The 27,875-nt window shown below is 39.9% G+C and overlaps 4 protein-coding genes across 14 annotated transcripts in view; 1 reads left to right on the forward strand and 3 right to left on the reverse strand.

The window, feature by feature from the left end:
• The window catches only part of LOC120425937 (glucose dehydrogenase [FAD, quinone]-like), a 22,268-nt gene extending 20,013 nt beyond the window's left edge, over positions 1-2,255 (reverse strand). Inside the window, exons 1-2 of the mRNA XM_039590568.2 lie at positions 2,080-2,255; positions 1,347-2,013 (exon numbers count right to left, since the gene is read on the reverse strand). Of these exons, the coding sequence (XP_039446502.1) occupies positions 1,347-1,768 (422 nt within the window). The 5' untranslated portion in view covers positions 1,769-2,013; positions 2,080-2,255. The remainder of the gene's footprint in view (positions 1-1,346; positions 2,014-2,079) is intronic.
• LOC120425934 (flotillin-2) overlaps positions 1-27,875 on the forward strand; it is a 367,849-nt gene that overhangs the window by 295,839 nt on the left and 44,135 nt on the right. The gene's annotated exons all lie outside the window — the stretch shown is intronic.
• On the reverse strand, positions 9,053-27,697 carry LOC120425941 (glucose dehydrogenase [FAD, quinone]-like). Of its 6 annotated transcripts, none has more exons than XM_039590575.2 (3): positions 27,542-27,697; positions 21,802-22,109; positions 9,053-10,819 (listed from the first exon to the last, which is right to left on the reverse strand). In XM_039590575.2, the coding sequence occupies exons 2-3, from the start codon at positions 22,090-22,092 to the stop codon at positions 9,227-9,229; spliced, it is 1,884 nt and encodes a 627-aa protein (XP_039446509.1). In that variant the 5' UTR covers positions 22,093-22,109; positions 27,542-27,697; the 3' UTR covers positions 9,053-9,226. The 6 variants fall into 6 exon arrangements, with proteins under 6 accessions (XP_039446509.1, XP_039446508.1, XP_039446510.1 ...); XM_039590574.1 differs by lacking the exon at positions 9,053-10,819 and adding an exon at positions 10,996-12,634; XM_039590576.1 differs by lacking the exon at positions 9,053-10,819 and adding an exon at positions 12,702-14,339.
• Positions 14,630-16,457, reverse strand: LOC120425942 (glucose dehydrogenase [FAD, quinone]-like). The gene has a single exon (XM_039590579.2). The coding sequence runs from the start codon at positions 16,382-16,384 to the stop codon at positions 14,819-14,821; it is 1,566 nt and encodes a 521-aa protein (XP_039446513.1). The 5' UTR covers positions 16,385-16,457; the 3' UTR covers positions 14,630-14,818.

Consider the following 27,875-nt stretch of genomic DNA (forward strand, 5'->3'; position numbering starts at 1 on the left):
TTTGCTTTGCGCCTGCTTTGTTCGGTTTACACCCGTACCCGACTCTCTCGAGCCGAGGGTATTTTGGTTCATCGTACCAGCACACCACGACACTCTCGGTTCGCCGCGTCGGTTTTGTGTCTGGCACTCACCCATGGCATGAACCCGGTGTATGAACCAAGGTGCTTCACTCGATACGAGCCGAGGTACGTGCCGTGGTACGCGCTGGCGGTACAAAACGGGTTCAATACCACGGCGTGTACCACGGCACGCTGGGTTCATGCCATGGTTGAGTGCCAGACACAAAACCGATGGGGCGAGCCGAGAGTGTCGTGGTGCGCTGGTACGATGTACCAAGATACCAATACACAAATGGGTTCAGGCACGTACCGAAGCTAGAAAACCAAACCCGTTGGCACTGGCGCATGGGAAGCTTGGGGCGAACCGAGAGTGTCGTGGTGCGCTGGTACGATGAACCAAAATACCCTCGGTTCGTGTGAGTCGGGTATGGGTGTAAACCGAAAAAGCAGGCGCAAAGCAAACCCGAGGTACAAGTGAACCGCGTGTACCGCACGGTGCAGGGAAGCTTGCTCTCAGGGTTACAGACAAGCTATCAAAAACAGGGTTCCAATCGAGCGACAAGACCTTAAAAGAATTAGGTTGGACTCCCATTCAATTATTTGAATGGGATTATCAATAAAACAAAACATATTATTATAAACAACAAAATTTGTGATGTTCAAAATGATGTTTGTTGATTAAAAATAATTGGAAGAGATTTCAACCTAATTCTTGAAAGATCTTGTCGCTTGATTGGAAGTCTCATTTGACATCTCGAACATTTCGCCTCTCCATATAGGCTCTCTAGTTCCTATTTGATTACGTTTTTTGCATTGCTCCAGAGTTAAGAATTATTCGATTTTCTTTGGAAATTCTACATATTTTAGAACAAAATGATAGAGGTTTAATAATGTTTAAAGTTTTTTTTAATTAACATCTAAACTCCCAAGCTTTGCATAGAAATTTCCCTTTTTTCTCGAGCTTGGATGTTATGGATCTAATATGCGGTTTTAATCTAAGTATGCTTAACCATCGAATTTTCAAGATTTTTTACACAGCAGTTCAAAATTACTGCTTTATACGCACGTTTGTCCGAAGTTCAACTATTTAAAAAAAACTGAGAGGGTCTAATTTTGGTTCAGCAAATTACCAGTTTTACTGTGAGTTTTACAGAATAATCAATTAATTGATTAACAAAAATATTTTTTATCAAAGCGTTTCATTTGGTAGTGAACGAATAAACGAGTTATTTACAGGTGTTCAACTTCCAAACTATATAACTATAATGATTGAAACATCAAACGAACCTATACTTCCAATCCAGCTTGCTTTTGTGCAAATACAGCGACAGGATCGGCACGTCGGAGATCTCCGTTTCGTGGCCACCCGCTTCCAACAACAGCACCTTCCAGTCGCCAATTTCGGACAGCCGCGACGCTACTACGGCTCCCGCTGACCCGGCTCCGACGACGATAAAATCGTACTCGCGGTTCACCTCCTTCATGTTGAACGGTCGATTCTCGGGATCAAACAGGTCATAGTTGTAATACGCCAGCGATGCAATCAGTATCGGTATGATGGCGAGCTTTCCCACGCCGACGATCGCCGTGGCCGTTTTGATGGCTGCTGCCACGGTAGCCGTCACGGCTGTCACGGCCGGAGCCGCCTTCAGAGCCGATCCTCCCAGCAGGGGGATCAGCTTGATGAACGGAATTCCCGGTATCACCATGTTGACTCACTCACTCTCGATAACAGTACACAAATTCTAAAATCAACAAACACTTTCTACTTAATCTTGGATTAGGCCAGTATCACGCCTCCCCGAATCAATAACCTAACACCATTCTCATCATCGATTCATCTTCGTATTCTACACCGTGTCAAAACACACTCCTCCAAAGATGCAACGTTCGCACCCTAAGTGTATCTTTCCTCCGATTAGCAAACCATTAGTCGTCTAAGCAAATCTGTAAACTAACAAATGAAGAGAAAAAAATATGAGATCCCGCGCGAAAATGATGCAACCGACAGTTTACACACTTTGTAGTACAACACCGATCGCGAAAGGTAAACTCCGCCAACGACCCGCTCCGCTCGACGTTCGTATCGTGAATGAGGCCCCCGCCAAACTTCAAACTTTTGGCCGCAAACCCCGGCGTGCATCGCGTGGAGTTCGCGTCCACTTCTGGCCGAGCCTATGCTCTCATGCGCGGTGTACCTACCTATAGGCTAAAATAAATAAGAGAACGTGCAGCACACCAAAACACCGACCGGCAGAGAAATCGACTGACTCGAGAAGTATTTTCCATCCATGCGGTCGACTCACGAGGAAAACTTGTATGTCAGAAGACGCGTTGGGCAATACCGGCTCAACTATGCTCAGCTGTGAGCTACAGAGGAGAGAACCTAAACCAGTTTGGAACATTCTTAGCCTCGGGTCTCGTGGATAGAAACTTCTGAAGTTTCTCCGATTTGATGCGCCAGTCAAATGTGCAATTAGCATTTACATTCCATATGTTCTTTAAGATGATGTTTTAATTGAATTGCGGTTTGGAATTAAAATTATGTTTTTGAAATAATAAAAAAGTTTAACTATTTTGATAAGTGTCTGATTGCTTGTTTCAATTTTATTATTTCTATTGTCATCCGATCAACGTGATTGATAACTCGTCCGCTCGTAATTGATATTTAAAAACTCGCTTGGATCGTCCCTTTCAGAAGAACCCGAAGAGTCTTCCACAAAACCTTTTTTTGCTAGGATGCTCCCGGCATTGTCTATGTTATGTAAACAAAAATTGCATGAAAGAAAAAAATAATATCTCTATCAGCGCCAACGACCAATCGTAAATTCTACAGGTTGGTTTGCCGAATGAATTCGATTGCTCGTTCGCACCACGAGAGTGCACGGTCAATTGGGTGCAGTTTTTCATCGTGTAGCCCAGTACCGCCCCCGGCAACCAAGGGTTCATTCTTGTCTGCTTGTGGTCCTATGATAAGTGGTTATTTTGTTTGCCGCATGACCTTTGCCACTGATTAGCAGTAGTCATTAGGCTCGACATTGATTTATGATTTTGCTTTATTTCTGAGCAAGCTGGAATGTGATACCCACCAATGCGACGGAGCAATTATTTCAAGGCTTTTGTCAACGTAAGAAAGAACAGCAATTACCTATCGTGAGTCTAAGAAACGCATGAAAGATTTGACGTGGGTCGATGATGCCTAGACATTTTCAAACAAGAATTCTTCGCTTCAAAAACAGATTTATTTCACTATAAATTCTTTTATATCATTGGCTAGTCCATAAGATCTCATATTATTTGGGAAAGAAGTCACTCATCCAACTGATAGATTTTATCAAGAGTCGACCCTAACTTAGACAAAATGCAGATATATTTAGGATCTTCCTCTCACTGGTCTATGATCCTTAACTGATTCATAATACTTAACCCTCTACAACCCAACCCCGCCTCCAGACAGGCTTCGATTTAAAAAAAATCGCCAAAAATCAATTTTTCATCCTATTTTTGATCTTTAAAAAGCATTGAAAAGAAGAACTCTTAACATTTCAGTAAACTTTAGGGCTATAGCAGAAAAATTGAAAAACAATCAAAAAATTAACTGTAAAAACATCAATGAATTAGATATGAAAAATGTAATGATAGGAGGTTGTAGAATAGGCCAAATACTACCAAAAACAAATAAATACTAAACAAAGTAATAGAATTAAAATACTAACAATGAATCAAGAAAACATAAAACAAGATAAGTAAAGTTTTTCGTAGAACAAAAGTTGCTCAAAATGACCTTCAAACATGAAAAAAAAAATAAAAATAAATCGAAAAAAATTGGGCTGTTAGCTTAGCTGATAACTCTTTTCTTATTTTTGTTTTACTACCGTCAGTAAAGATGACATTGAGTTTAGAGGGTGAGATTGGGTCAAAGTGATTTTTACGGGATTTTTCAATTTCAATTTTGTTACCTTCTCAATGTAAATGAATTTCGTTCAATGGGTTGTTAAAGGGCCATCTTAAGAAAACTTTGGAGAACAATTTACGTTCCTAGAACAAATCTTGTCATTTTAGCAGCTGCCAAAAATAACCTCTCGAAAAATCAACCTATTAATAGTTGTTTTTTTTTTAAATTCCTCGAATTGTTTTGAAGTTACTAAATGTAAAAAAAGCATGTCAATACGATTTCCTCGAACAAGTTGATTATTAGTTGCTGAGATATCGACATTAAAAAATGGTGGGTTGTTTTGGTGAGACTTAGAAAACTTAAATTTTCGTGTTTCTTTTCCTTAAAGCGGTTGTATCTCAACAACCCTTAGATCCAATCTTCAATGTCTCTTAGACTGCTGAGAATAATCTTTATTCTCAAATATCCACGACTAGCTGTCATTCGTCAAGAGTGCAGACGATGATTGTAACAACCCATGACTGCTGGTGTTAAATGGGGAAAATTATAATCAGATCGCAGCAAGTTGACGATCATTCAAATTTTTATTCGTCTATGCCACAGCCAGCGATCAAGTGTCAGTCGGGAAAGAAACGATCAAAGCATACTCAGAGGGCATTTCTTCAGGCAATCGTTATTCGCTCGAAGTGATTTTTTTCAATTGTCTTAGACAATTTTATAGCAAATTTTCTGAACATTTAAAAAAAAATATTTTTAGAGAAGGTCACTTATGGTCACTATTTTTAAAAATCGAAAAACTGCAAATATTTCGCAAAAATCAAACTTTCGGTGGCTATATCTTGAAAACAGAGCCCTTTCTCAAAAAATCTGTAGAATACTTTTCGATTGGAAATTTAATTTTACATTAAAAAATTACGTCAAATTTGTTTTTGCATGAAATTTAGATTTTTCCAAAAATCACTATTTTTTTTTAAATTCATAGCTCGGCGGAAATTTTTTTGACCATGTTTCTCTGTGGCTTAAAAGTTGCGGGTTGTTGTCCCCAAAAACATATCAAAAAATCTCAAAAATCAAAAAATACGTATTTTGGGAAATTGAGTTTTTGTGAAAAAAAAAAGTTGATTAAAAAATCTGCAAATTAGTACCTATTTTTTCTCAATAGTCCTCAACAATACCTACAACTTTGCCGAAGACACCAAATTGATCAGAAAATTCACTCAAAAGTCACAGGACCTTGACATTCCACGTTTGACATGATAAATAATTTTCTCCATAGAACAAATGTTGAGCGCCATTCATTTAAGATTCACAGTTATTGCACAAGTGTTAATAGGTGAATGGAAAATTGCAAAAATGTTGAGACACTAGCTGATCATCAACCTTTTCAAAAAGATGTGGTGACTTTTTGGTTAGTTCAGTACCTCTCACGAAGGTACAGTAGTGAGCAAAAGTTTTAGTTGTTCGCCAATCACGAGTTGTAATGACATATTCATTGTTGGTTTTATTCATTTTCCCTGTACTGTACATGCCATGTGAACCTGATCTGTGTCATGAAGTCCAACAATACTTTCGAGCCGGTTAAGCGTAAACAACTTTTGTCGCAAAACCACTCAAAACTGTAAGAAATCGGTGAATCTGAGTGTCCTGCTGGTGGTAGTTCGACCGTAAGTATACTACTTACATTTTATAGGTCGCCCGGCCCAAAGGTGTGTACTGCAGGTGTATACCAACTTGCACTTTTACTATACAGCCGAGCGAAAAAGAACCCTGTTCAGTTGCTGAACTTGTCCTGGTGGTGGAGATGATGGCTGTTGGTAAACGCAAGGAGATTTCGCCATTCTTTTTGCAGTATGAACTCCGTGCGCTGGACTCGTTTAGTGCAAGTGCAGCTAGTCGCCACTGCAATCTGTCCAGGCAACCGTAAACCGGCTGGGTGATCGGCAGAGTGCTGCAGCTCAGAACAGCAATCTCCGAAGCCGGTTCTCTTTCTTTGGCCTTCCCGCGGAGACTGTCCCTGTATCAGTGCACGATGAAGCACATGGTTTAAAAACACGTATAATTGCCATAAAAAAGTAATAAAAATTGTTTTGAATTCAAAAACTGTAGGAAGATAGGTTTACTCTTGAAAAAATATTTCTAAAAGCCAAAGGTTTCACTCCTACAGTTTTACAGTTTTACCAGGATGTTTGGATAAAAAACGAATAAAACTCTTATTTGTTAAAAACAAAACGATTCAATAAATATAAGGGAATTGTTTTTTTTATTTTTTTTAAGATGATTTACCAATATATTGCCATTTAATTAATTGTTTTAAACATGATTTAAAATTTATTTTGCCGCTATGGAGGCCTACAGGCCAAAAAGTAACGTTGTTAATAGTTTATTATAGAAAAATTAAAAAAACTATGAGAAAAACTGCGATTGGCCAACAAGTTAATTCCATAGGCTTATAGTCCATGTAATTCCCTAACTTTTGACCTATAGGAGTATGGGTGTTGGAGGCTGTTGCAAAAAGTTATTATAGGCTTCAAAAGACCTTTCGAATGCATCTAAGAGAGTTGGAATTGATGAAGTTTTACGGAAATGTGAGCAATTTTAAGATTTTTCATGTTTTTTGGATCTCAAACTTCAAAGCCCGTTTTACCTTCCCTTTGTCGTAGAGGGCTCATATTTGGCATGAGTTCATCTCATGTATAGACAAACAATCGCTGAAAGTTTCATCCAAATCGGAGCACCTCGATACGACCTGTTACACATTGGTGAAAAACTCGCTCTTAAGCTAAACCACAATTATGGAACAAATCATACTTTTATGATGCGATACTCGTAGTGCTTATCCTTCCCTTGTTTACATAGGTGGTGAACCACACTAATATAGCCGGCGCCTCCAACGCCGCCGGCAACAGGTAAACATGTGTGCGAATCGCAATAAAACCAAGTAGTGCAAAAGTTGTACTTCTTTTCACAACTATCTGTTGCTGGATCGGCTAGTCGCTTGTACTTAAAGTTTTTTTGATGCAATTTAATTCTCTTCTCGCTCGGTTAGTTACGCGGTTTATGTTTGCGAGTGTGTGTGTGTGTGTTTGTGTGTGTGCAAATACCCAATTACACCCGAACGAACGGGTTAACGACTGTAATAGTTGCTCATCACATTTTGAAAGATCGTCGGCATCGTCCACAATTGGTGTCAAATCACGAAAAATGAAAGGCTCAAATGAGTGCGAATCGAGCAAATTAGCATAAAGGGTTTGACTGAGAAATGTCATTTTAAGCTAGTTTTAATCAATTATTGATGCTAATTTAAATAATATATTGATATATACCTAGCTTATCTTACAAACTAAATTGTTTTGCAAAATGAACTTTACGATTAAACTGAATGCCAAAAAAATCGCTCGAAACTCTGTACAATTAAAACATTTGCAAAAATGTTTGGACACAACGTAACGCAGTCTGCGTTGTTCGTTTATGATTGTTTACCCCCGAAAAAAATCGAACAAACCCCGCGGAGCTCTCAGTCAGAAGTCGGCAGTCTCTGTTGCCGGCACGAAGTCACGTATCACCTGTCCGGCCAGAGCCAGTAGCCTGTATTGTCCAGTGTACAGGTAGTTCGTCGATGTGCAAATTACTCAATCGGCCTAGTTTGTTTTCATCGCTGAAGCCACCGCCGCCTTCCCGCCCCGATATCTCCAACGAAAGTAATTTCATTTTCATCCAACATTTCTTGATTCCGTTAAAGGTACTGCGAGGCCACCGATGTGCGTACGGTAGTGCCAATCAGAATACGTAACGCTGGTTTAAACTCCATAACACGCATTGCTCCCTAATTTAGGTATATAAGTTTAATAAGGTCAAAATAATTAAATTATTTATTGTATGTTGGTATCAATAATATTACGTAAACTAAAATAATTTTTCTATGATTGTTAGACAGCTATAACTATAATTAATTTTAAAAAATCATTGACTTAAGTCTTTTAAATAAAAATTTCGATGCTCGTAAACTCATTATCTCCTACGCAAATTTTGATAAGTAGTAAGTTCATTCTAGATTTAACGACACGCATGCAATAAGATTGATTAGCTCTAGCAGCATTCAAGTTTATCTTCCACTTTCGATGAAATATTTCAGAACCGACCAAGACAGTCTATATCCAGGCGCTTTTTTGAAACCGTTTCAAAAATCGATCCTCCTCTAAGCAAAACTTAAGAAACTAGTTAATTGCAAACGAAAGGATAAACAAACAAGCAACGCCTATTCTTGATTTTTTTCCCCTGCATATTTGAATAGGTAGGGGAACAGCATCGAATTCCAGCTTGCCTCTAATGAGGAAGTAAAAAGTCGGTCCCGGCCTTGGTTGTTAGGCCGTTAAGTCATTCCAGGTGTAGGAGTCGTCTCCATGCCATAAGTACAAATAACACACCAAACCAAGCCCTACTCCGGTGGAATCGCTGGCGGTGGTTGGACTCGCAATCCAAAGGTCGTCAGTTCAAACACTGGGGTGGAAGGTTCCTTGGAGTAGAAAGAGGTTTGGGTGCTCTCCCCATTCAAGCCTTCGGACTCCTAGGTTCGAGCGGAAACTTGCAATAGAGACCACAAAAGACCCGGGGGTCGTTAATGTGGATGGTTTGATTGATTCTCTAATGTTGGCAGGTCAGAACTTTGACATTCAATTAAAGCTAATTAAAAGCGTTTTCAACTGAAATTGAGTGATAAACAGCACAATGAGAAGTGAGCAGGCAAGTTTCTATCAAAAGTTTTGCAAAATTAGTTGTTTAAATAGCGAAAATCAGCAAATTGGATGGAGTTAGGAGTGAGTGCTTAACCTGCCAAACATACGAGATTTTCCCCTATTAGGAAGATCATTCAATGAGCATCTTTGCATGTCTGGCAATTCTGCCTTTATAAATCCTCACTTACGGGAATTTATCTAACTTTCCAAGACCAGTGTGTAGACAAATATTAATAAAAAATATTTTGGGGCTATTTTGCAGTACATTGTCCTTTTAAACTCGGCAGTTGTACATTTGAAGGCATCCTGAAAATCAGATTAATCCAAGAGATTTCGGAATATTTTCGAGTAAAACATCATTAAAATACTATTTAGGCAACAACCACCTACCTGTTACGTAGTTTTTATTAACACTTTAAATGTACATTTGTATTTTAACAGAAAACAAGAAAAAAATGCAACATTAGAAGATCAGGAATTTTAAACAACATAAGTCTTGCAATGACTTGGTAACTATTTATTTGGTCTTATCAACTGTTTTACAGTTCAGTTTTCTTCGGTATCGGTTTGTACTGCTCTTTGATGAAATCGGAGGCCTTTTCGCCAATCATTATAGTAGGAGCATTAGTATTTCCACTCACGATGTTTGGCATGATGCTGGCATCCACCACCCGCAATCCGTCCACACCGCGCAGCTTCAGCGTCGAGTCCAACACGGCCGAAGGATCCTCAGCGGGTCCCATCTTGGCCGTTCCTACCGGATGATAGATGGTGGTGGACATGTACCGAACATAACATTCCCAATAGCTGTCCGACTCGAAATCTAGCTTGTCGCACTCTGGAATACCAATTTTGAACTCTTCCATCTCGTGGTCCTTGAAGTTTTGCGTTGTTAGCATTCTACGGAAGTACCGGATGCCTCGGATCAACGTGGCGACGTCGCGATGGTCCTCCAAGTAGTTTGCGTTAATAACTGGTGGATCGTATGGATTCGCACTTCTTAGCTTGATGTTTCCGTTGGATTTGGGGTTCAACAACGTTACAAAAACGATCAAAATCTCAGCTTTCTTGTTCAACTCAATCAGTTGGGCATTGATGTAATCCTCCATTTCGAATTTACCCAAAATCGTGGCAAAATCCGGAGTCTTTGCCTTGTACACAAAGTGATGATACTGGATGTCCGGGAATCGTGCCGCTTGACTTTGAGTGTTGACAAATCCTACCAGATCGGTAGATCCAATAGACCCAATCGGTCCCATACCGTACCGAAAGTAAGAGTAAATGCTGTCCATGAGTTCGTCAACCTTTACTGTTATGGGACGAGACTTGTGGAAGGATAGCACAACGGGAACGATTACATGATCCTGAAGGTTTTCTCCCACGAAAGGAGAGTCAAGCACGACAGGTATATCAAACTTGTCAAGTTCTTCCTTCGGACCAACTCCTGAGAGTTTCAATATTTGTGGCGTATTCAATGCTCCAGCAGAAAGCACAACTTCCTTCTTCGTTTTCGCTACAATATCTTTACCAATATGATCACCAATATCAAACGTAACTCCTCGCGCTACACCGGCTTCAAAGTTGATTTTGGTTACGTGGGCGTGTTTGATTATGTGTAGATTCTTTCGATCTTTGGCGGGATTCAAAAATGCCTTCGCAGTGCTGTAGCGCTTTCCATCCTTTATCGTTCCTTGAACAACACAGTACCCAGTAAATTCATCACTGTTAACATCCATGATTTCAATGAGCCCCAGTTCTGCCGCAGCTTCCACAACAATCAATTTTGTCATGTCATTGGACATGAAAGTGTTTACCTTCAATGGCCCACCAACGCCGTGGAACGCTCCCTTTTCCTCCTGAATGTGATACGCTCCATTGTCTTCCGATTTTTTAAAGTACGGCAGAACATCCTTCCAACTCCACGTAGGGTTGCCCAACTCTTCCCAACGATCATAATCGCGACTGTTACCACGGACGTAGATCATAGCGTTGTTACTACTGCAACCGCCCAACATCTTACCCCGAGGCCAGTAGCTACCCTTTTTGTAACCCTTGCTGGCCAACGGACTCTTTTCGGCATAGTAATTCCACACATGCGAAGTATTCATCATATGCATCAACATTAAAGGGATCTAAACGAATGAAACTTCTGTAAGTTAAGATAAGACTTGAAGTATATGAGTAAATAAAAGCGCTTTTGTACATTGATAGATGATGATATCTAAACATATATGAAATGACCTTGCATGAATGGATTGGCGTATGCAATAATACATTTGTATTGAATCACATTATTATGATTTTTATTTTTATTTCTATAAACTGAATAAATGCAATAATTGAAGTTTTCACAATTCACTATGAACAGATTTCTGCTTCCAATCCTGCTTGATCATATCTGAAATCTTTTCGCCAATCATTATAATTGGCGCGTTAGTATTTCCAGATACAATGTTAGGCATAATACTACCATCTGCAACACGCAAACCGGAAACTTTGTGGACCTTCAACCTGGAATCCACTACGGCCGACGGGTCCTCTTTGGGACCCATTTTCGCTGTTCCCACAGGATGATATAGCGTCAAAGTAAGATGACGTGCGTAGCATTCCCAATATTCTACACTGTCGTATTGCAGTTCAGCGCAGCCGGTGATACTCATTTGATGTAATTCTGCTTCATTGTCTTTGAGTTCTTTCGTATTGATCAATTTTTGTAGCACACGTACAGCACGGACTACAGTGTTAACATCTTCATCGTCGTCCAAAAATGCAGCATTGATAACTGGCGGTTTGTATGGGTCAATGTCCTGCGAGTTGATCGTGATAGATCCCTTCGATTTGGGATTGAGCAAGGTGATTAAAATCATCAACACATCGGCTTCTTCGGAAGCATCCAGGAACGATTTTGAAACTTCTTCGTCATAGCCTACCTTGCTAGTGAATAAATCTGATCGTTTTGATTCTTTCGGAAACTCGAAAAAGTGGAACTGTACATCTGGGTAGAGATCAGTTTCGTTCACTGTATTAATAAACGCCGTCAACGACGTGACTCCATGTGCTGCCAAAGGACCAGTTCTATGAAGCAAGTATTCGTTCAAGCTTTTAACTAGTTCCTGCTGCAAATTGTATGGTTTGGCAGAAGATTTGTTGAGTTTTATCAACACAGGAACTATGGGATGGTCTTGTAAGTTTTCCCCTACCGGAAGATCTGCAACCACATCTAAACCTATAGATTCTAGAAGCTTCTTTGGACCAATTCCAGAGAGCATCAAAATCTGAGGCGTATTTATAGCACCAGCTGAAATTACGATTTCCTTCTTTGCCTTTGCTGCCTTCAAATGCTCATCGTCTATAAAAAAGTTAACCCAACGGAACTTTCCATCGGTGTCCCGTTCAGCATTGATCACTCTTGCATGTTTTATCACATGTAAATTCTGTCGATCTTTAACTGGAACTAAAAATGCTTTTGCCGGACTGCAACGTGTACCATTGATGATCGTTCCTTGAGCCCGTCCAAAACCAATATTTTTCTCACCATTTATGTCTTTCAAATGTGGATAGCCCAATTGTTCAGCTCCTCTAATAATAATGTCGATCCAAGGTGTTTTTGTCGAAAAATGTTGCACTTTAAGGTATCCACCTTTTCCGTGATACTTTCCTTCAACGGAGTTCGCTACATCAGGATTCAAGTTATCTTCAGACCTCTTGAAATATTCTAGCACACTCTCATAGTTCCATCCCTTGTTTCCAAGCTCCTCCCACCGGTCGTAGTCTCTTCGATTACCACGCACATAAAGCATCGCGTTGATGGCACCACTTCCTCCCAATGTTTTACCCCGAGGCCAGAAGCTTCCCTGAGGAAGACTTTTGCTGAACTTTTCTGAAGACTCCGCGTAAAATGCCCAATCTGCGTCCGTTTTCTGAATGGTGAAGAAGGTTTCTGGAATCTGAAAGTTAAATTTTATTTATGATTATTGGCACCCAACCAAATCCAGACGAAAGAAACACAACGCAACCACAACACTGCAACGAACACTTTATTTCAGTTAGTATTATAGACGTTCACAAACATCAAAACTAGGTTTGATATTCCATTTTAATTAGATCGGATGCCTTTTCCGCAATCATTATAGTTGGCGCATTTGTGTTGCCACTGGTTATTTTTGGCATTATGCTGGCATCCACTACACGTAACCCTTTAACTCCATAAACTTTTAAGTTACTATCAACAACGGCATTGGGGTCACTTACTGGCCCCATTTTTGCAGTTCCCACTGGATGATAGAAAGACGTACTCATGTGTCGAATGTAGCAATCCCAATATAGATCCGAATCATATGTTAATGAGTCACACTCGGCTATTTCTATTTTTAAAGGTATGGCGTTATGACTTTGAAAGGTTTTGGTGCTGAAAATCTTCTGTTGAATACGGATTCCTTCACGTATTACTTCGACATCATCATACACATTGAAATAACCGGTAACTATCTTAGGATGGTGGTATGGATTAGCAGATTTTATGCGAACTGATCCTCGTGAGCTAGGATTAATTCCGGAAACCCAAACTACAGCAACGTCTTGTAGGTTAACATGTGTTTTGAGCGATTCTATTACATTCCTCTCATATCCGGCGATTTCGAAGAAATCCAACGCATCAATGCCTCCCTTTCCAATGAACAAATTCTCAAATTGGAGATTGGGATACAGTTCAAGATCACTTTTAGTGTTTGCAAAACCCAATATATGGGATAACCCAGTGGCAAAAACTGGATGGCTTCTATCGAGCAAAGTAAATTCAAACAGCCTTATTAATGTATCACGCAAAGATTCTCGAGTGTTGGGCGTTAGTGTTTTTAGTCCAAAAAATATTGGAAGCAACACATGATCTTGTAAATTTTCACCAACTGCCAATTCCATCCGTACTGGGATGTTATGAGGTGTGACAACTTCACGCTTTCCTATACCGGAAAGCATAAGCAATTGAGGAGTGTTGATTGTGCCGGCTGATAGAATGACTTCCTTCCTTGCAATTGCTCTCAAAGAATACTGGTCATCAATTATCATATTGACACCTTTAACAATGTTTTCTGTGTCGTAATGAAGTGAAACGACAAACGCCTTTTTGATGATGTGAAGATTTTTCCTATTCTTAATAGGATTCAAGAAGGCCTTGGAAGAACTGGCACGTGTAACTCCTTCAATGCTGTGCTGACATATTCCATAACCAATGTGTTCTTCAGCGTTAAAATCTAGGAGTTGTTTGAATCCGACCTCCTTTGTTGCTTTCAATAACACCGAGTCGTATGGATCCGACGTGGGAAAAAAATCGATGCTCTGGTATCCTCCCTGACCATGGTATTTTCCACCGTACGCTTCAACAATTTCCGGCACCTTATTATCTTCTGATTTTTTAAAGTATTTCAGTACACTGTCCCATCCCCAGCCAAGATTTCCCAACCGTTCCCACTCATCGAAGTCTCTGCGATTTCCTCGTACCCATTGCATTCCGTTCATACCACTTGATCCACCGAGCATCTTTCCTCTGGGCCATCTCGTTCCGTTGACTATACTGAGACTAGAATCGTTTGCTTTTTCGGCTGTGTACTGCCAGTCAACTCGGGTTCCTAACATGCCCAGCTGCATTCCAAAAATCTATAATGACAGCAATTCTAGCATTATTCTTAGATTTTTAAACGTTCTTCCACCTCCTGTGTATCCGTGCATTTCACTGTATAATGAGTGCATTTATATAACATTAAATCTGCCGAATGTTCTCGATATGAGTTGCTTTATACACAAGTTCTGACTTCCCCTGATAATGATTAACGATTTTACTATTGACGTTATGTCATTCTTTCTGATCAACAATACAAAAAATTAAAGCTATGTTAAGTGACATTTATTTGAAACTAGTCTTAAATTTAAAAATAAAATTTTAAAATTCTGTAATTACTGGCGGTATGTTAATGTTTTCAATGGTTTTCATTTTGGCAACACATTGAAACCCAACAGATCTCTGAAATCTCCTTGAATACCAAATTGTAGAATCATGTGTATGTAGTGCTCTGAGTCCTTTGTGAGACTTGTATGGAAATTGTATAACTAACATTCTGCTTTTTCTGAACACGGGATTACTTTGAGTATGTTTGCTTGATCAGATCGGAAGCCTTCTCAGCTATCATTACAGTTGGGGCATTCGTGTTGCCACTGGTAACCGTAGGCATTATACTGGCATCCACGACTCGTAGTCCATCGATTCCATAAACTCGCAGTTGAGAATCAACAACGGCTTCTGGGTCAGATAGTGGTCCCATCTTTGCCGTTCCTACTGGATGATAAAGTGTCGTACTCAGATGTCGAATGTAGCATTCCCAGTATGAATCAGAATCGTACCTTAATGAGTCACATGCAGGTATGCTCATTTTCAATGGTTTAGCACGATATTTTTGGAAACTTTGTGTACTGAAGAGTTCCTGTTGAATTCGGATTCCTTCTCGAATCACAACGATATCACTGGCTACACTGAAATAACCAGTCACTATCGAAGGATGATCATAAGGGTTGGAAGATTTGAGTCGGAGCGATCCTTTTGATTTAGGATCAATTCCGACGACCCATGCTACGGCAATATCTTGACGTTCAATATGATTTCTCAATGATTTTATGATATTGCCAGCATAACCAATCCCTTCAAAGAAACCCAGCGCCTCAAAATCACCTCTGGCTATGAACATAGATTCAAATTGAACATCTGGAAATGAACTTGTATCACTCTTTGTATTGGCAAATCCAATTATGGTAGTAAAGACCGCTGGAACCACTGGTTGGCTCCTGTTGAGCAAAGTAAATTCAAACAAATTCAACAGAGTATTACGGCGAGTTTGTAGTACGTTCAACAATTGTGCTTCTATTCCGAAAAATATAGGAAGTATTACGTGATCTTGCAAATTTTCACCAACCGACAATTCCATTCGTACTGGAATGTTGTGAGCTGTAAGCACTTCACGCTTTCCAATGCCAGAAAGCATAAGCAGTTGAGGAGTATTAATTGTGCCTGCTGATAGAATGACCTCTTTCGTTGCAATCGCCGTTTGGAAAGATTTATCATCGATAATCATGTTAACTCCTTTGACGACGTTATCTGAGCCGTAATGGAGTGATACGACAAAAGCATTTTTGATAATATGAAGATTATCACGGTATTTTATGGGATTTAAAAATGCCTTTGCGGTACTGGCACGTGTGACCCCATCAATGTTGTGCTGACATATGCCATATCCAATGTGTTCTTCGGCATTAAAATCTAGAAGTTGTTCAAATCCGACTTCATTTGCTGCTTCCAAAAGAACCGAATCATATGGATTTGACGTAGGAAAATAGTCGATACTCAAGTAACCTCCTTGGCCGTGGTACTTTCCACCATACGCCTCAACAATTTCCGGCACCTTGTTATCCTCTGACTTTTTAAAGTATTCCAATACGCTATCCCATCCCCAACCAGGATTCCCCGATTGTTCCCACTCATCAAAATCTCTGCGATTTCCTCGTATCCATTGCATTCCATTTATAGCACCAGACCCACCGAGCATCTTTCCTCTGGGCCATCTGGTTCCGCTGACTATACTGATACTAGAATCGTTTGCCTTTTCTGCAGTGTACTGCCAATCAACTCGGGTTCCTATCATGCCAGCCTGCATTCCGAAAATCTAGAATAGAGGTTTCAAGCTTATTTTTTCTGTTGAAGGCCTTGTGTATAGCTCAAAAAGTGTGCTTGAGTGCATTTTCAAATGTGAATAGTGCTCGCGTAGAAATGTAAACCATTAAGAAAGATTATAATTTCAACGGTGGATCTTGGTGTGCAATGGGTAGATGTGAGCATGACAAACCTTTACTAGATATCACATTTTCTGAAGAAGGCCACTGAAGCATTTCTCAGAATCCGTTATCTTCTTTGATAAGATCGGCACCCTTTTCACCAATCATTATCGTAGGTGCGTTCAAATTTGCACTAACAATGTATGGCATAATGCTAGCGTCAACAACTCTCAACCGTGTTGTGTTTCTAACTCGCAATCTTTCGTCAACTACCGCTTCCGGATCACTGCTAGGTCCCATCTTTGCAGTTCCTGCCGGATGGTAAAGAGTTATGGTAAGGTGTCTAATGTAGCACTCCCAGTACTCATCTGAGTCATGCAAGATAAACATGCACGCTGGAAGATGTATTTTATGCAGTTCGGCTTCATTCTTTCGAAGTGCATCTGTTGTCAGCATCTGCTGCTGGATTCTGATTGCACGTATCAACGTTTTTAAATCTTCATAATCATTGAAATAATTCGCTTTAATCAGTGGATCAACGTATGGATCAGTGCTTTTAATTGTGACTTTGCCACGTGACAGTGGCTTCAGCACGTGGATACGCACCAGCAACACGTCTGCTTCCAATTCTGCTCGATGAACCGATTCAACAACATCTTCATTGAAACCAAAGCTGCGTGTTATTAAGATCGAACTGATGCCACCTTTTTTGCACAGAATATATTCAAAGTGAACATCCGGATATGGATCTGTTACATTGATGGTGTTAGCTAAAACTGTAACACTTGATACATCATGGTTCCTTGTCGATTTTCGATTGCTTTTAAACAAAAAATTGAAAAGATTAAGTATCTTTTCCAGTCGAATGTTTACTGGTTTTGCTGTAGATTTGTTCAATTTGACAAACAACGGAATAGCTACATGATCCTGCAAGTTAAATCCCACGTTCAGATTAGCACGCTGTACAATTTTAAGAGGAACAAGATCAATATTCCTCCCTATGCCAGATAGCTGCAGTAGTTTCGGAGTATTTACTGCTCCTGTGGAAACTATAACTTCTTTTCTTGCAAAAGCTCGCAGAGTGGCTTGATTTTGAAGTATAAAATTTACTCCGCGTGCCTTATTTTGCTGCTCAAATATTATGGATGTAACAAAAGCGTGCTTTATCACGTGCAAATTTTTACGATACCTCACGGGACTCAGAAAAGCCTTTGCTGGACTACATCTAGTTGCATTGACTATCGTGAAAACCGATTGGCCATACCCGATATGTTTGTCAGCATTCAAATCATCGAGCTCTTCAAATCCCACTTCTTTGGCCGCCTCCATCAGAACAGTGTTCATCGGATCACTTATGTCGTTATAATCGACGCTTAGATAACCTCCAGTGCTGTGCCATTTTCCCTGGTCTAGCTGTACTAACTTGTCCACTTTGTTATCCTCTGACTTTTTGAAGTAACCTAACACTTCATCCCAGCTCCACCCCTTATTGCCAAGCTGCTCCCAGTGATCGTAGTCGCGTTTATTGCCTCTAACATACTTCATGGCATTGATGGTACCACTTCCGCCCAGCACAAGCCCTCTAGGCCAGCTAAGTCCGTTTGAGCTGCTAATTGTATATCGTCTAGATGGCTCCGATACGTATTCCCAGTCTATGATTGTACGTTGCAACTCGTAGATCATATCTACAAACTGAATGAGAATTTCTTGCGTTAAAAGCAATCAATTAGAAACATACCAAAGACAACCGGTGCAGTTGAAGGAACCCAGAATGTGAGATATTTGTACAAAGTGCAAACAGTAACAAGCAATCCAAAACACCTATCATTATTTATTTTTCTCTACAACGATACCCAACATCGACATACAAAGTTTTACAATTCATCTTTCGTGTTTTGTGCAATAAAGCCGTGATCTTCCTTAATCATGTCGGCTGCCTTTTCACCAATCATCATCACCGGTGCATTGGTATTTCCACTGACTACAGCTGGCATTATACTAGCATCTACAACACGAAGTCCTTGAACACCACGCACCTTCAGACGTGCATCGACTACCGCATCTCGATCCGAATCAGGCCCCATTTTCGCTGTTCCCGCTGGATGATACAGCGTTGTTGCCATATGACGAATGTAGCACTCCCAGTACGCATCGGTGTCGTAAATCTCGTTGGCACAACCCGGAATGTTTACCTGCACCAGTTCAGGTTCTGCAGTTTGCAACGCTGCAGTGCTCATGATCTTTTGTTGCACTCGGATACCACCAATCATAGATTTGATATCATCCATGTGGTACAGATATCCAGCATCTATGAAGGGTGGTTCTAAAGGATCCGTAGAGCGAAGCTTCAGTTTGCCCCAGGACTTGGGATTCAACAAAACAACGTAGATTCCGATAACGTCTGCTTGTTCTTCAGCTGCAATCAACGATTGCACGACTGATTCTTCATACCCAATAAGATCAATCATTTGTTTCGTTCGGCCAGATTGCTTGCGGCCCATGAAGTAGTGGTACTGTATATCCGGGAAGGGATCAGTTGCATTCACAGTGTTTACGAATCCTGTAAGTCCTGAGAGTCCATGGTTGGCTAGTGGTCCAGTTCGTTCAGTCAGGAATTCCAATAGATGATTGACCATTTCCTTCTGAACATCGAACGGGGCTGCAGTTGATCCACGTACTTTGTAGTACACTGGTACAACATTGTGATCTTGCAGATTTTTTCCGACGCTTAGATTGGAAATTGAAGTAATATTCAACTTTCGAAGATCTTTCTCCCGGCCGATCCCAGACAGCATCAGTAGCTGAGGTGTATTGACCGCTCCTCCCGACACAACAATTTCTTTCCGTACCATTGCCTGCAGTTCGTCTTTTTCATTCAACAGAAATTTAACACCACTCACAGTTTTATCAGGGTTGAACAATAATTGAGTGGCAGTTGCATGCTTTATTACATGTAAATTCGGTCGGTCTTTTATGGAAGCCAAGAATGCCTTTGCCGGACTGCATCGTGTACCATTAACGATTGTTCCTTGAAGCCTATTAAATCCGATATGCGTTTCGCCGTTCATGTCTAACTCTTCGGAGTATCCTGCTTCCTTTGCTCCTGCTAACATCAAATCGGTCAATTCATTGTTGGTATTGAAGGAATCTACCGTGAGGTATCCGCCCTTGCCGTGGAATTTTCCTCCACTGGCGTCCGCCACCTTGGGATCAACATTATTTTCAGATTTTTTAAAGTACTCCAAAACGTTTGCCCACCCCCAGCCGGTATTGCCAAGCTGCTCCCATTGGTCGTAATCACGTCTATTTCCTCGGATGTAAACCATAACGTTGATCCCTCCGGAGCCGCCGATCAACTTCCCACGAGGCCAAAAGCAACCATTAGTCATACTTTTACATGCTCGTTTTGATTTCTCCACTTTGTACGCCCAGTCACAGGTTGAGTTTTGCAGATGGAAAAATAATGGTACCAGCTAGAAAACACATTCATTGAGGATTGCACTTATAATATTATTTGCAAGTTTTTAGTAGCAAAACAATACGCGAACACACACACACACATGGTTTGTAATGGCATTAGTGACAAAATTTAAAGCTCAACATTCAGTTGATCGATCATATGCCAATCGGATTTGATGAGATCAGCTCCCTTTTCGCCGATCATGATGGTAGGTGCATTGGTATTTCCGCTCACTATGGTTGGCATTATACTTGCATCAATCACTCGTAGGCTATCAACTCCGCGAACTTTTAATTGAGGATCAACAACAGACTGCTTATCACCAATCGGTCCCATTTTTGCAGTGCCAACAGGGTGATATATCGTGGTCGAAAAATAACTGATGTAACACTTGAGATATTCATCCGAATCCAGGCGATAGTTACTGTTACACTCTGGAATGTCGAACCGTATCGGAACAGCTTCGTGTTTCTTGAACGTTTTAGTTTGCAAAAAATCACGTTGTCGCCGTAATCCATCAACCAGCTGTCGCGCATCATCTGCATCGGTGAGGTAACCGGCATCGATGCGTACCTTGTCGTGAGGACTAGCACTTTTCAACTGAATTTGGCCAACAGACTGTGGCTTAAGCAAGGTAATCCAAACTATTACGATATCGTTCCTGGTGCTGGCTTCATAAATTGTTTGATTTATTTTATTCTCGTAGGACATCAGCTTTAAAAACTGAAGAACGCGATTGTTATCATTTTTACGAAAGAAGAGGTAATGAAATTGTAAGTTTGGAAATTTGCTATCCTCCTGTTCAGTGTTCAAAAAGAGTGTCAAGTGAGTACCTCCATTACGAGAAAGAAATCCAGACCGAGTCTGTAAATACTGTTTGTATTGATCAACAACATCGGATTCCCCTTGTATCTGTGGTTTCAGCTTTAGAAAATAAGCTACAATTACGTGATCTTGTAAATTTTGACCCACTGGTAAATCTGCTACAGTTGGAATTCCGAACCGATCAAGGTGATTTCTTGGGCCAATTCCAGACAGCATCAACAGTTGTGGTGTGTTGACCGATCCCGCGGATATCACTACTTCCTTTTTGGCTCTCGCAACGAGGGAAGCTCCATTTTGTAACCGTAGTTCAACTCCTTTTGCTGATGCTGCTTCAAGCACTATTTTTGTTACTAGCGTATTTTTAACAACGTGTAAATTGGGACGATGACTCGAAAAAGCTTTGCCAACACTTTGTCGTGCACCGTTTCTTATTGTCCCTTGCAGTTCTACTATTCCCAGATAATTTTCACCATTTACATCATCCAGCTTAGGGTAACCAAGTTCCTGTGCAGCACTGATAATCATGTTCACAAATGGGCTGTCAAAATCTCCCATTCGCTCAACCCCCAACAATCCTTTTGATGAGTGAAAAGGCGAATCTTTGAAGTCGACGTTATTTTCAGATTTCTTAAAGTACGGCAAGACCTCTTCCCAGCTCCATCCCTCACAGCCCTGCTTAGCCCAGTCGTCGTAGTCACGGCTGTTACCCCGCACGTACAGCATAAAGTTCATCGCACTGCAACCACCCAACATTTTCCCTCTCGGCCAAAAACTCCCACCGGGCATTGCCTTACTAGCCCGCGGTGACCGTTCCGCGTGATAATTCCAATCGCTGGCTGACTGCTGAATGTGTAGAAATAGGCCAGGAATCTGTGAGAGTGATTAAGCGATCGATCCATCACCATTATTTAAGCGTGTTAGTCATGACAGCCGTGGAAAGTATGGAAAGTTAGTTTTCGTTTGCTATTAGTGCTTTGTATCATGCAATTTTTTTAGTAAATCCTTGAAATGTACCTCAGATTCTATCGGTGGATCACCACCGGCTTCCAGCAGAAGGATCTTCCAGTCCGGATTCTCAGAGAGTCGATTCGCCACGACAGACCCCGCCGATCCGGCTCCGACTATGATGAAATCGTACTCCTCCAATCCTTGGGCCAGAGCCGTTGGGCCGTAATCCTTTGGCCACATGTCGGGCGGAGAAATGCTGCACTGAGCTGCCATGATGGTTTGAATCAGCATCGCAAACAGCTGATTGGCAGGCCCCAGGCTCTGCGCCGCGCACTGGCTGTTGAGCAGTGCCTCCATGGTGAAGCAGTTGGTATCTGTGATGAGATTAGAAGAAAAAAAGACAATGTTTGGTTTAGTTATACACCTGCTACGGAGTCTCCAAGAAGGATCCACCTCGTCCGACGTTTGCTTTCACTCTGAGTTTAACCAACAAACGGCGTAGATTTTTATAGAATACGCTGTGTCACTGTATTTATTTGTAGTTTGATAGCACTACCATGAATGAAAACGCAGTCTGTCAAGTGGGTACCCAGTTTTGTATAATGATCAAGGAATATTTATGACTTTATATTTACTCGCTGTGCTAGTCGTTGAACGATAAGCACACTACCACTTACAAAAAAAGTTGGGATTTACCTTTAGATATTTCTGCATCCAGTCCAAAATCGATACCTGGATGAACAGACACATTTCAAACATTCAACACTGTAATTGTTTGGTCACTGTTCAAATACCGGAAATACATCCTTACGTTTTCTGTTTACCTTTGCAATCAAATCGCTGTGAAACGTCTAATCCATGAATAAATCTGAGCTATATTAATGCAAACAACTTTTTATTTCTACAAATAAATCTTGAATTTTAAATAGCAAAAATTTTAATCGATTTCCATTTCTTCTCTCTTCAACAGGTACGCCTCCCGGCATGCATTTTCCGATTCTATTTGCTATTTCATTTCATCTGTGCAGGTATGTAGGCTGCCTGACATCAAAGTTGCACCGCGCTCATCCAGCTGGTATTGGGTTGTCAGAATTGTAATGTTTATTGAATTATACTATGTTTGTCCAATAAACGCCGTATGTTGCCTGAACTATATCCTCACCAATTTTCCTGGGTTGTAGACTAGGGTGATGCCGTGAAGCAATTATTATGATTCGATTAATGTGTTATCGTTGATTTTACTATGATAAGAAATGGGTCGTAGGTATTAAATTCTTCATTTTTAGATTTTCCTTTAAAACTAGAAAAACATTGCGGAGGTATGGTGTAACAGAACTTTAAGTGCATTTAAGGAATTTTTAAAGCTATTTGTGATATTACATTATTTTACGTGGAAATGATGCACTGTCCATGACACCATAAGAAACCCATATGCATTTGCATATTTTCTTAAAGTTAACAATGCATTTTGATTTGAAATTTTAAGAACTACAATGAATCAATATACCTTTTTTGGTGACATTAAAAGAGCGATAATAATTAAAGAGTAATTTTAAGCGAATCAATAATTTCACGTCCAGACAAACATGACAGAAATCTTTCTTTTTAATTGATGATTTTAACTCAAAAATTAAAACATGGAATATCTAAAATGCCATATTTCAAAAAGCGCGAAAAAATTAAATTTAACTGAGTTGACACTTGTTGATTGTTGAATAAGCATGGGATTTTTGCTTTCCTAACTGAGGTAAGGCTATGATCCTGCTCCAAAAATGAACTTTTATTTAAAGCTCGTAGACTCAGCTTCATGTGTACATATCGACTCAGAATCGAAAACTGAACAAATGTCTGTGTGTGTGTATATGACCAAAATTGTTCTTCAGTTTTCTCAGCACTGGCTGAACCGATTTTGCTCAAGTTTTGAAATCCGATTCTGTTTAGGGTCCCATACGTACCTATTTATTTTTTATGAAGTTTAGATAAGTAGTTCAAAAGTTATGTTTGATAATGTGTTCTGCATATATCCGGATCTCAATTGAATGTATATAAGCCATGCCCGGATTCATCGTCCAACCCGTCATTGGTTAGGTAATCGAAAGATCTTTCCCACGAGTCCAAAACATTGAAGAGATCTGGCAACCCTGTTTTGAGTTATGACCTCTTAAGTGATATTTATGTACTTTTTTGAAGCCGGATCTCACTTAAATGTATGTAAATCATGTCCGGATCCGTCGTTGGTTAAGTAATCAAAAGACCTTTCTAACGAGTCCAAAACTTTGAAGATCTGGCAACTCTGTCTCGAGTTATGACTACTTAAGTGATATTTGTGTACTGTTTTATTCCAGATCTAAAAAAAAATAGATGAAATTTAGATTCAAACCTATCATATCACCCGGCATGGTTGGTAAAAGGTGAGGAAGGCTCCATCCACATAGGTGGATTAAATTAGTTTTATTTCAAAGTATGGAGAAAGTAATTCTAAGCTAATTTAACAATACCGTCATCAGGGGAGACATTGGGTTTGGGGGGTGAGGTTAGGTCATATAAATTTCATCATTTTTGTATGACCCAATCTCACTCCCAGACCCAATTTCACCCCTGATTACGGTAGGACGTAACATTGGGCGTAGGGCGTCCAATTTTCCCGGGTTTTGAATTTCCCGGGAAACGGGAAAAATATTTTTTGAATCCCGGGAATTCCCGGAAAATTTTTGAAGCTGTCATAAAATCGATGTTTTCATTTTATTTGTTTGGTTTTTCTAGCTTAACCCCTTCCCGCCCAGAGCAAAATCGAGATTTTTTTCGTTTTTCTTCATTACTCTTAACTGGATGGACCAAATTCGATGAAATTTTAATGGTGATAAGTTAACATTCTATATAAACTAATGCAGGTTGAACCAGGTTGACAAAATGCATGGTTGCAGAGAAATTTAATTTTGAAGACAAAAATTTGTGGTGCTCTGGAGTAACCATGGGCGTGAGAGGGTTAAATCATAGAATTAGCTCAAAAGCTTAGCTGTTTATTGGTGATAAGACACACTTCAATCTGAACAAGGACAGCAGTCTTTAGATAGTTTAAAACACATTTAATGAAAAAATGTTCTTTGATGTGCTTTGGAATTTAAATTTACCACAAATTATCATATATTTATTTTAATTATTTATTTATATAACATGAATACAAAAGCATGAACAATTTCATTGAAACTGTCTAAAACAACAAGAAATAAAATTATACCAGACAATGTAACACTTTGGGTACCGTCAGTGGGGGTGACTATGGGTCAAAAAACGATACACCTCTCGTATTTTCTTAATAACAAAAACAATTTAAATAACATGGAAAATCTTTCAACGTAGATTTGTTCTTAGATAGTTTACTAACATTTTCCCAAAATATGGTGGATTTTGATGAACACTACCTTAAATGACAATTGTTTGAAAATTGACCCAATCTCACCCCTTAGAGGGGGTGTCAATGGGTCAAATGAAACTAAAATGATTCTCAAATACAACGATATGGTAACAACAAGTCATGCAACAGTGTTTCTTGTTCGAGGGAATCGTATTAACACGCTACAATGTTTGAAGTGGAGATTTTCAAACATTTGGGTAGTTTTCGAGCAATTCTTACAAAAATATTAGAAAAATGATTTTTCGAGAGGTCATTTTTGGCCAAAAACGTACCCCAACTTTAGACATCTGCCAAAATAACAGGATTTGTTCTAGGAATGAGATTTTTTCAGCGAAGTCATCTTAAGATGTCCCCTACACAACCCTTTCAAAAGAATTCATTTTCATTGAGAAGAACCTGAGAAATGGTAAAATCCGTAAAAAATCACTTTGACCCAATCTCACCCCCCAGACCCAATGTCACCCCCACTGACGGTATGTTTAGAACTTTATCGGTGTACTATTTGTATTTTTCTTTTCCCTTTTTTCCGAAATCAATCAAAACAATCAGAAATTATTAACAAAAACAAAAATTAGCTTAAACAGCTGTCTTAATTCGTTACTTTTGTCCTGATTTGCTCCAGGCGCTGGTTTTTGTATGAAAAGTTATTTTTTTTTAATATAATATTTTTTTCAAGTTTAAAGTCATAAATATACGTGAATATGAAGTGAAGTACTAAGTCTTTTTTTTATGAATAAAATTTTATAGAAAATATTTAAGGCGTAAAGCATTTTGTGGAGCTGTAGACTAAAATTTTAACAATTTTCCATAATAAGCCAAATTAATGCTGATATATGATGAATGCAAATTTTAATGCTTTAAAATTCTTATTGATTACTAAGTATTAAGCTGATGATCTATTTCCACAACCAATTCTGAATTTCTAGACCAAATTTTGTTTTTTTTTTTCAATTTTGGGAATTCCCGGGACAAAATATAAAAAATCCCGGGATTCGGGAATTCCCGGTTTTGGAAAAATCCCGGGATTTTTGTCCCGGGAATTCCCGGGATGGACGCACTAATTGGGCGTATTCAAGCAAGGTTATGTTCTTATAAAAATTACCTTAGAATTTTTGGGAAAGTTGCATGCTACTCACAATCGAAAAATAAATTTAACTAAACGGGACGCCAGTTCTTGGACAACTTCTGTTCAACTTAAATCAATTTCTGAACTCGACAGATACTTCCAAAAACTCGAGTTGTGGTGTCAATATGACAATGCTTTCCCGTTCCATCTTGAGTAAAGCGGCGGTATCTCTGCACAAAATCTTCCATAATTGAACTGTAGGGAAACTACGTTGCATAACTTTAATTTTAGACTAATTCTCTCTGCTACTGTGTAATTCAGCTTAGCAATGCTTATTGTTGAACCTTATCACTGGAGAACCCCACCCAATACAACTGATATAGTAACTTATCAAAGTTGTAAACATTATCACCCAAAAATAGGAGCGATACGAAAATATCTTAAACTTTTGCACGAGCCATTTCTTAGCTGTCGTGAGTTAACCTACAGTTGACTTACAGCTGAAAATATTTGAAACACTACTGAACACTTCAATGTGTGAACCCCTCTCGAAGAAGAGCTCCCTACCCCACTCATGTAAACACCGTGATTTAATAGCCGTTATATTCACTGACCAACAACTCGGCTAATCCTCCTAGCCATCCACTCTTCCAACTAGTTCTACGAACACGCATTCAAACTTGTTCTTACTTTAACCTTGTTTTCCACTATACGTGCAGTCTACACGCGTTATTGGCCTTGAAATGCATTTTTTCTTGCGGTTCACTGCATTTGGTTGTTACATTGGATGGGTCATTTTCAAAAGCTGCTTCAAGGGTTTTTTTTAATTATTCATATTTTTGTTGAAATTAGTAGAAATGTTTTTTTACTCAAGTAGGTACACAAAGTAATCAATCTTCGCACTGTTAAACGAAAAAGAAACTATTGGCACTACGCCCCCCGGGGCATGGCCTTCCTCTAACGTGGGATTTCTGCTCCAGCGCCTCTGACGAGACAGGAGAAACCGGGACCGACGTTTTACTTCACCATCCGATAGAAGCCCAGTGGATAAGGCGGGAATCGAACCCGCGTCTCATAGCATCATCGGGATCGGCAGCCGAAGCCGCTACCCCTGCGCCACGAGACCCACACAAGTTCCAAACCACAGATTCCAGGTCATGGTTCGTTTTGCTGTTGATTTTTTTCGTTGCTGCATCTAGTTGAACGTAGGCCAATGTCATTCAAAACAGCACTAGTTCAAAACAAACTCAATGCATTTGCATTATTAATCACTCATTCACTGCACATCACAACAACAATAACACCATCGGCGAAGAGTCACTTACACTGGTCACACAGATTCCGATTCCGATTCCTCCCAGCCTCGACTGGACGTCCGAGTTCTCCGATTACACGCCACCTACTGAACGGAAAACCCTTTTCAAAGAACGGTTATATAGACTGTCTAAGGCAGAACCGGCAGAAGAAGAAGAACTTCACAGCCCACAAGTACAGGCTCGGCAGCAGCACACATACTCACACCCGCTTGGAGCTTCTAATCGTACATCAGTCAGCGTCACCGGCTGCTGATGGCCACCGGTCAGAATGAAATGTTGTTTTTATTTTCTTGAAACACGCTACCTCAAGATTTGCGGGTAAATCAGCTTTGATTTTTACCGA

Source organism: Culex pipiens, chromosome 3 (assembly GCF_016801865.2).
Source record: "Culex pipiens pallens isolate TS chromosome 3, TS_CPP_V2, whole genome shotgun sequence".
Taxonomy (NCBI): domain Eukaryota; kingdom Metazoa; phylum Arthropoda; class Insecta; order Diptera; family Culicidae; genus Culex; species Culex pipiens.

Excerpts from the sequence above, each read along its gene's own strand:
- LOC120425941 (XM_039590574.1), bottom strand. The coding sequence starts at position 22,092 with ATGGAGGCACTGCTCAACAGCCAGTGCGCGGCGCAGAGCCTGGGGCCT. Across the intron at positions 12,635-21,801 it reads ATCCACCGATAGAATCTGAG|ATTCCAGAAACCTTCTTCAC; the intron begins GTACATTTCAAG and ends TTTAACTTTCAG.
- LOC120425942 (XM_039590579.2), bottom strand. The coding sequence starts at position 16,384 with ATGCAGGCTGGCATGATAGGAACCCGAGTTGATTGGCAGTACACTGCA.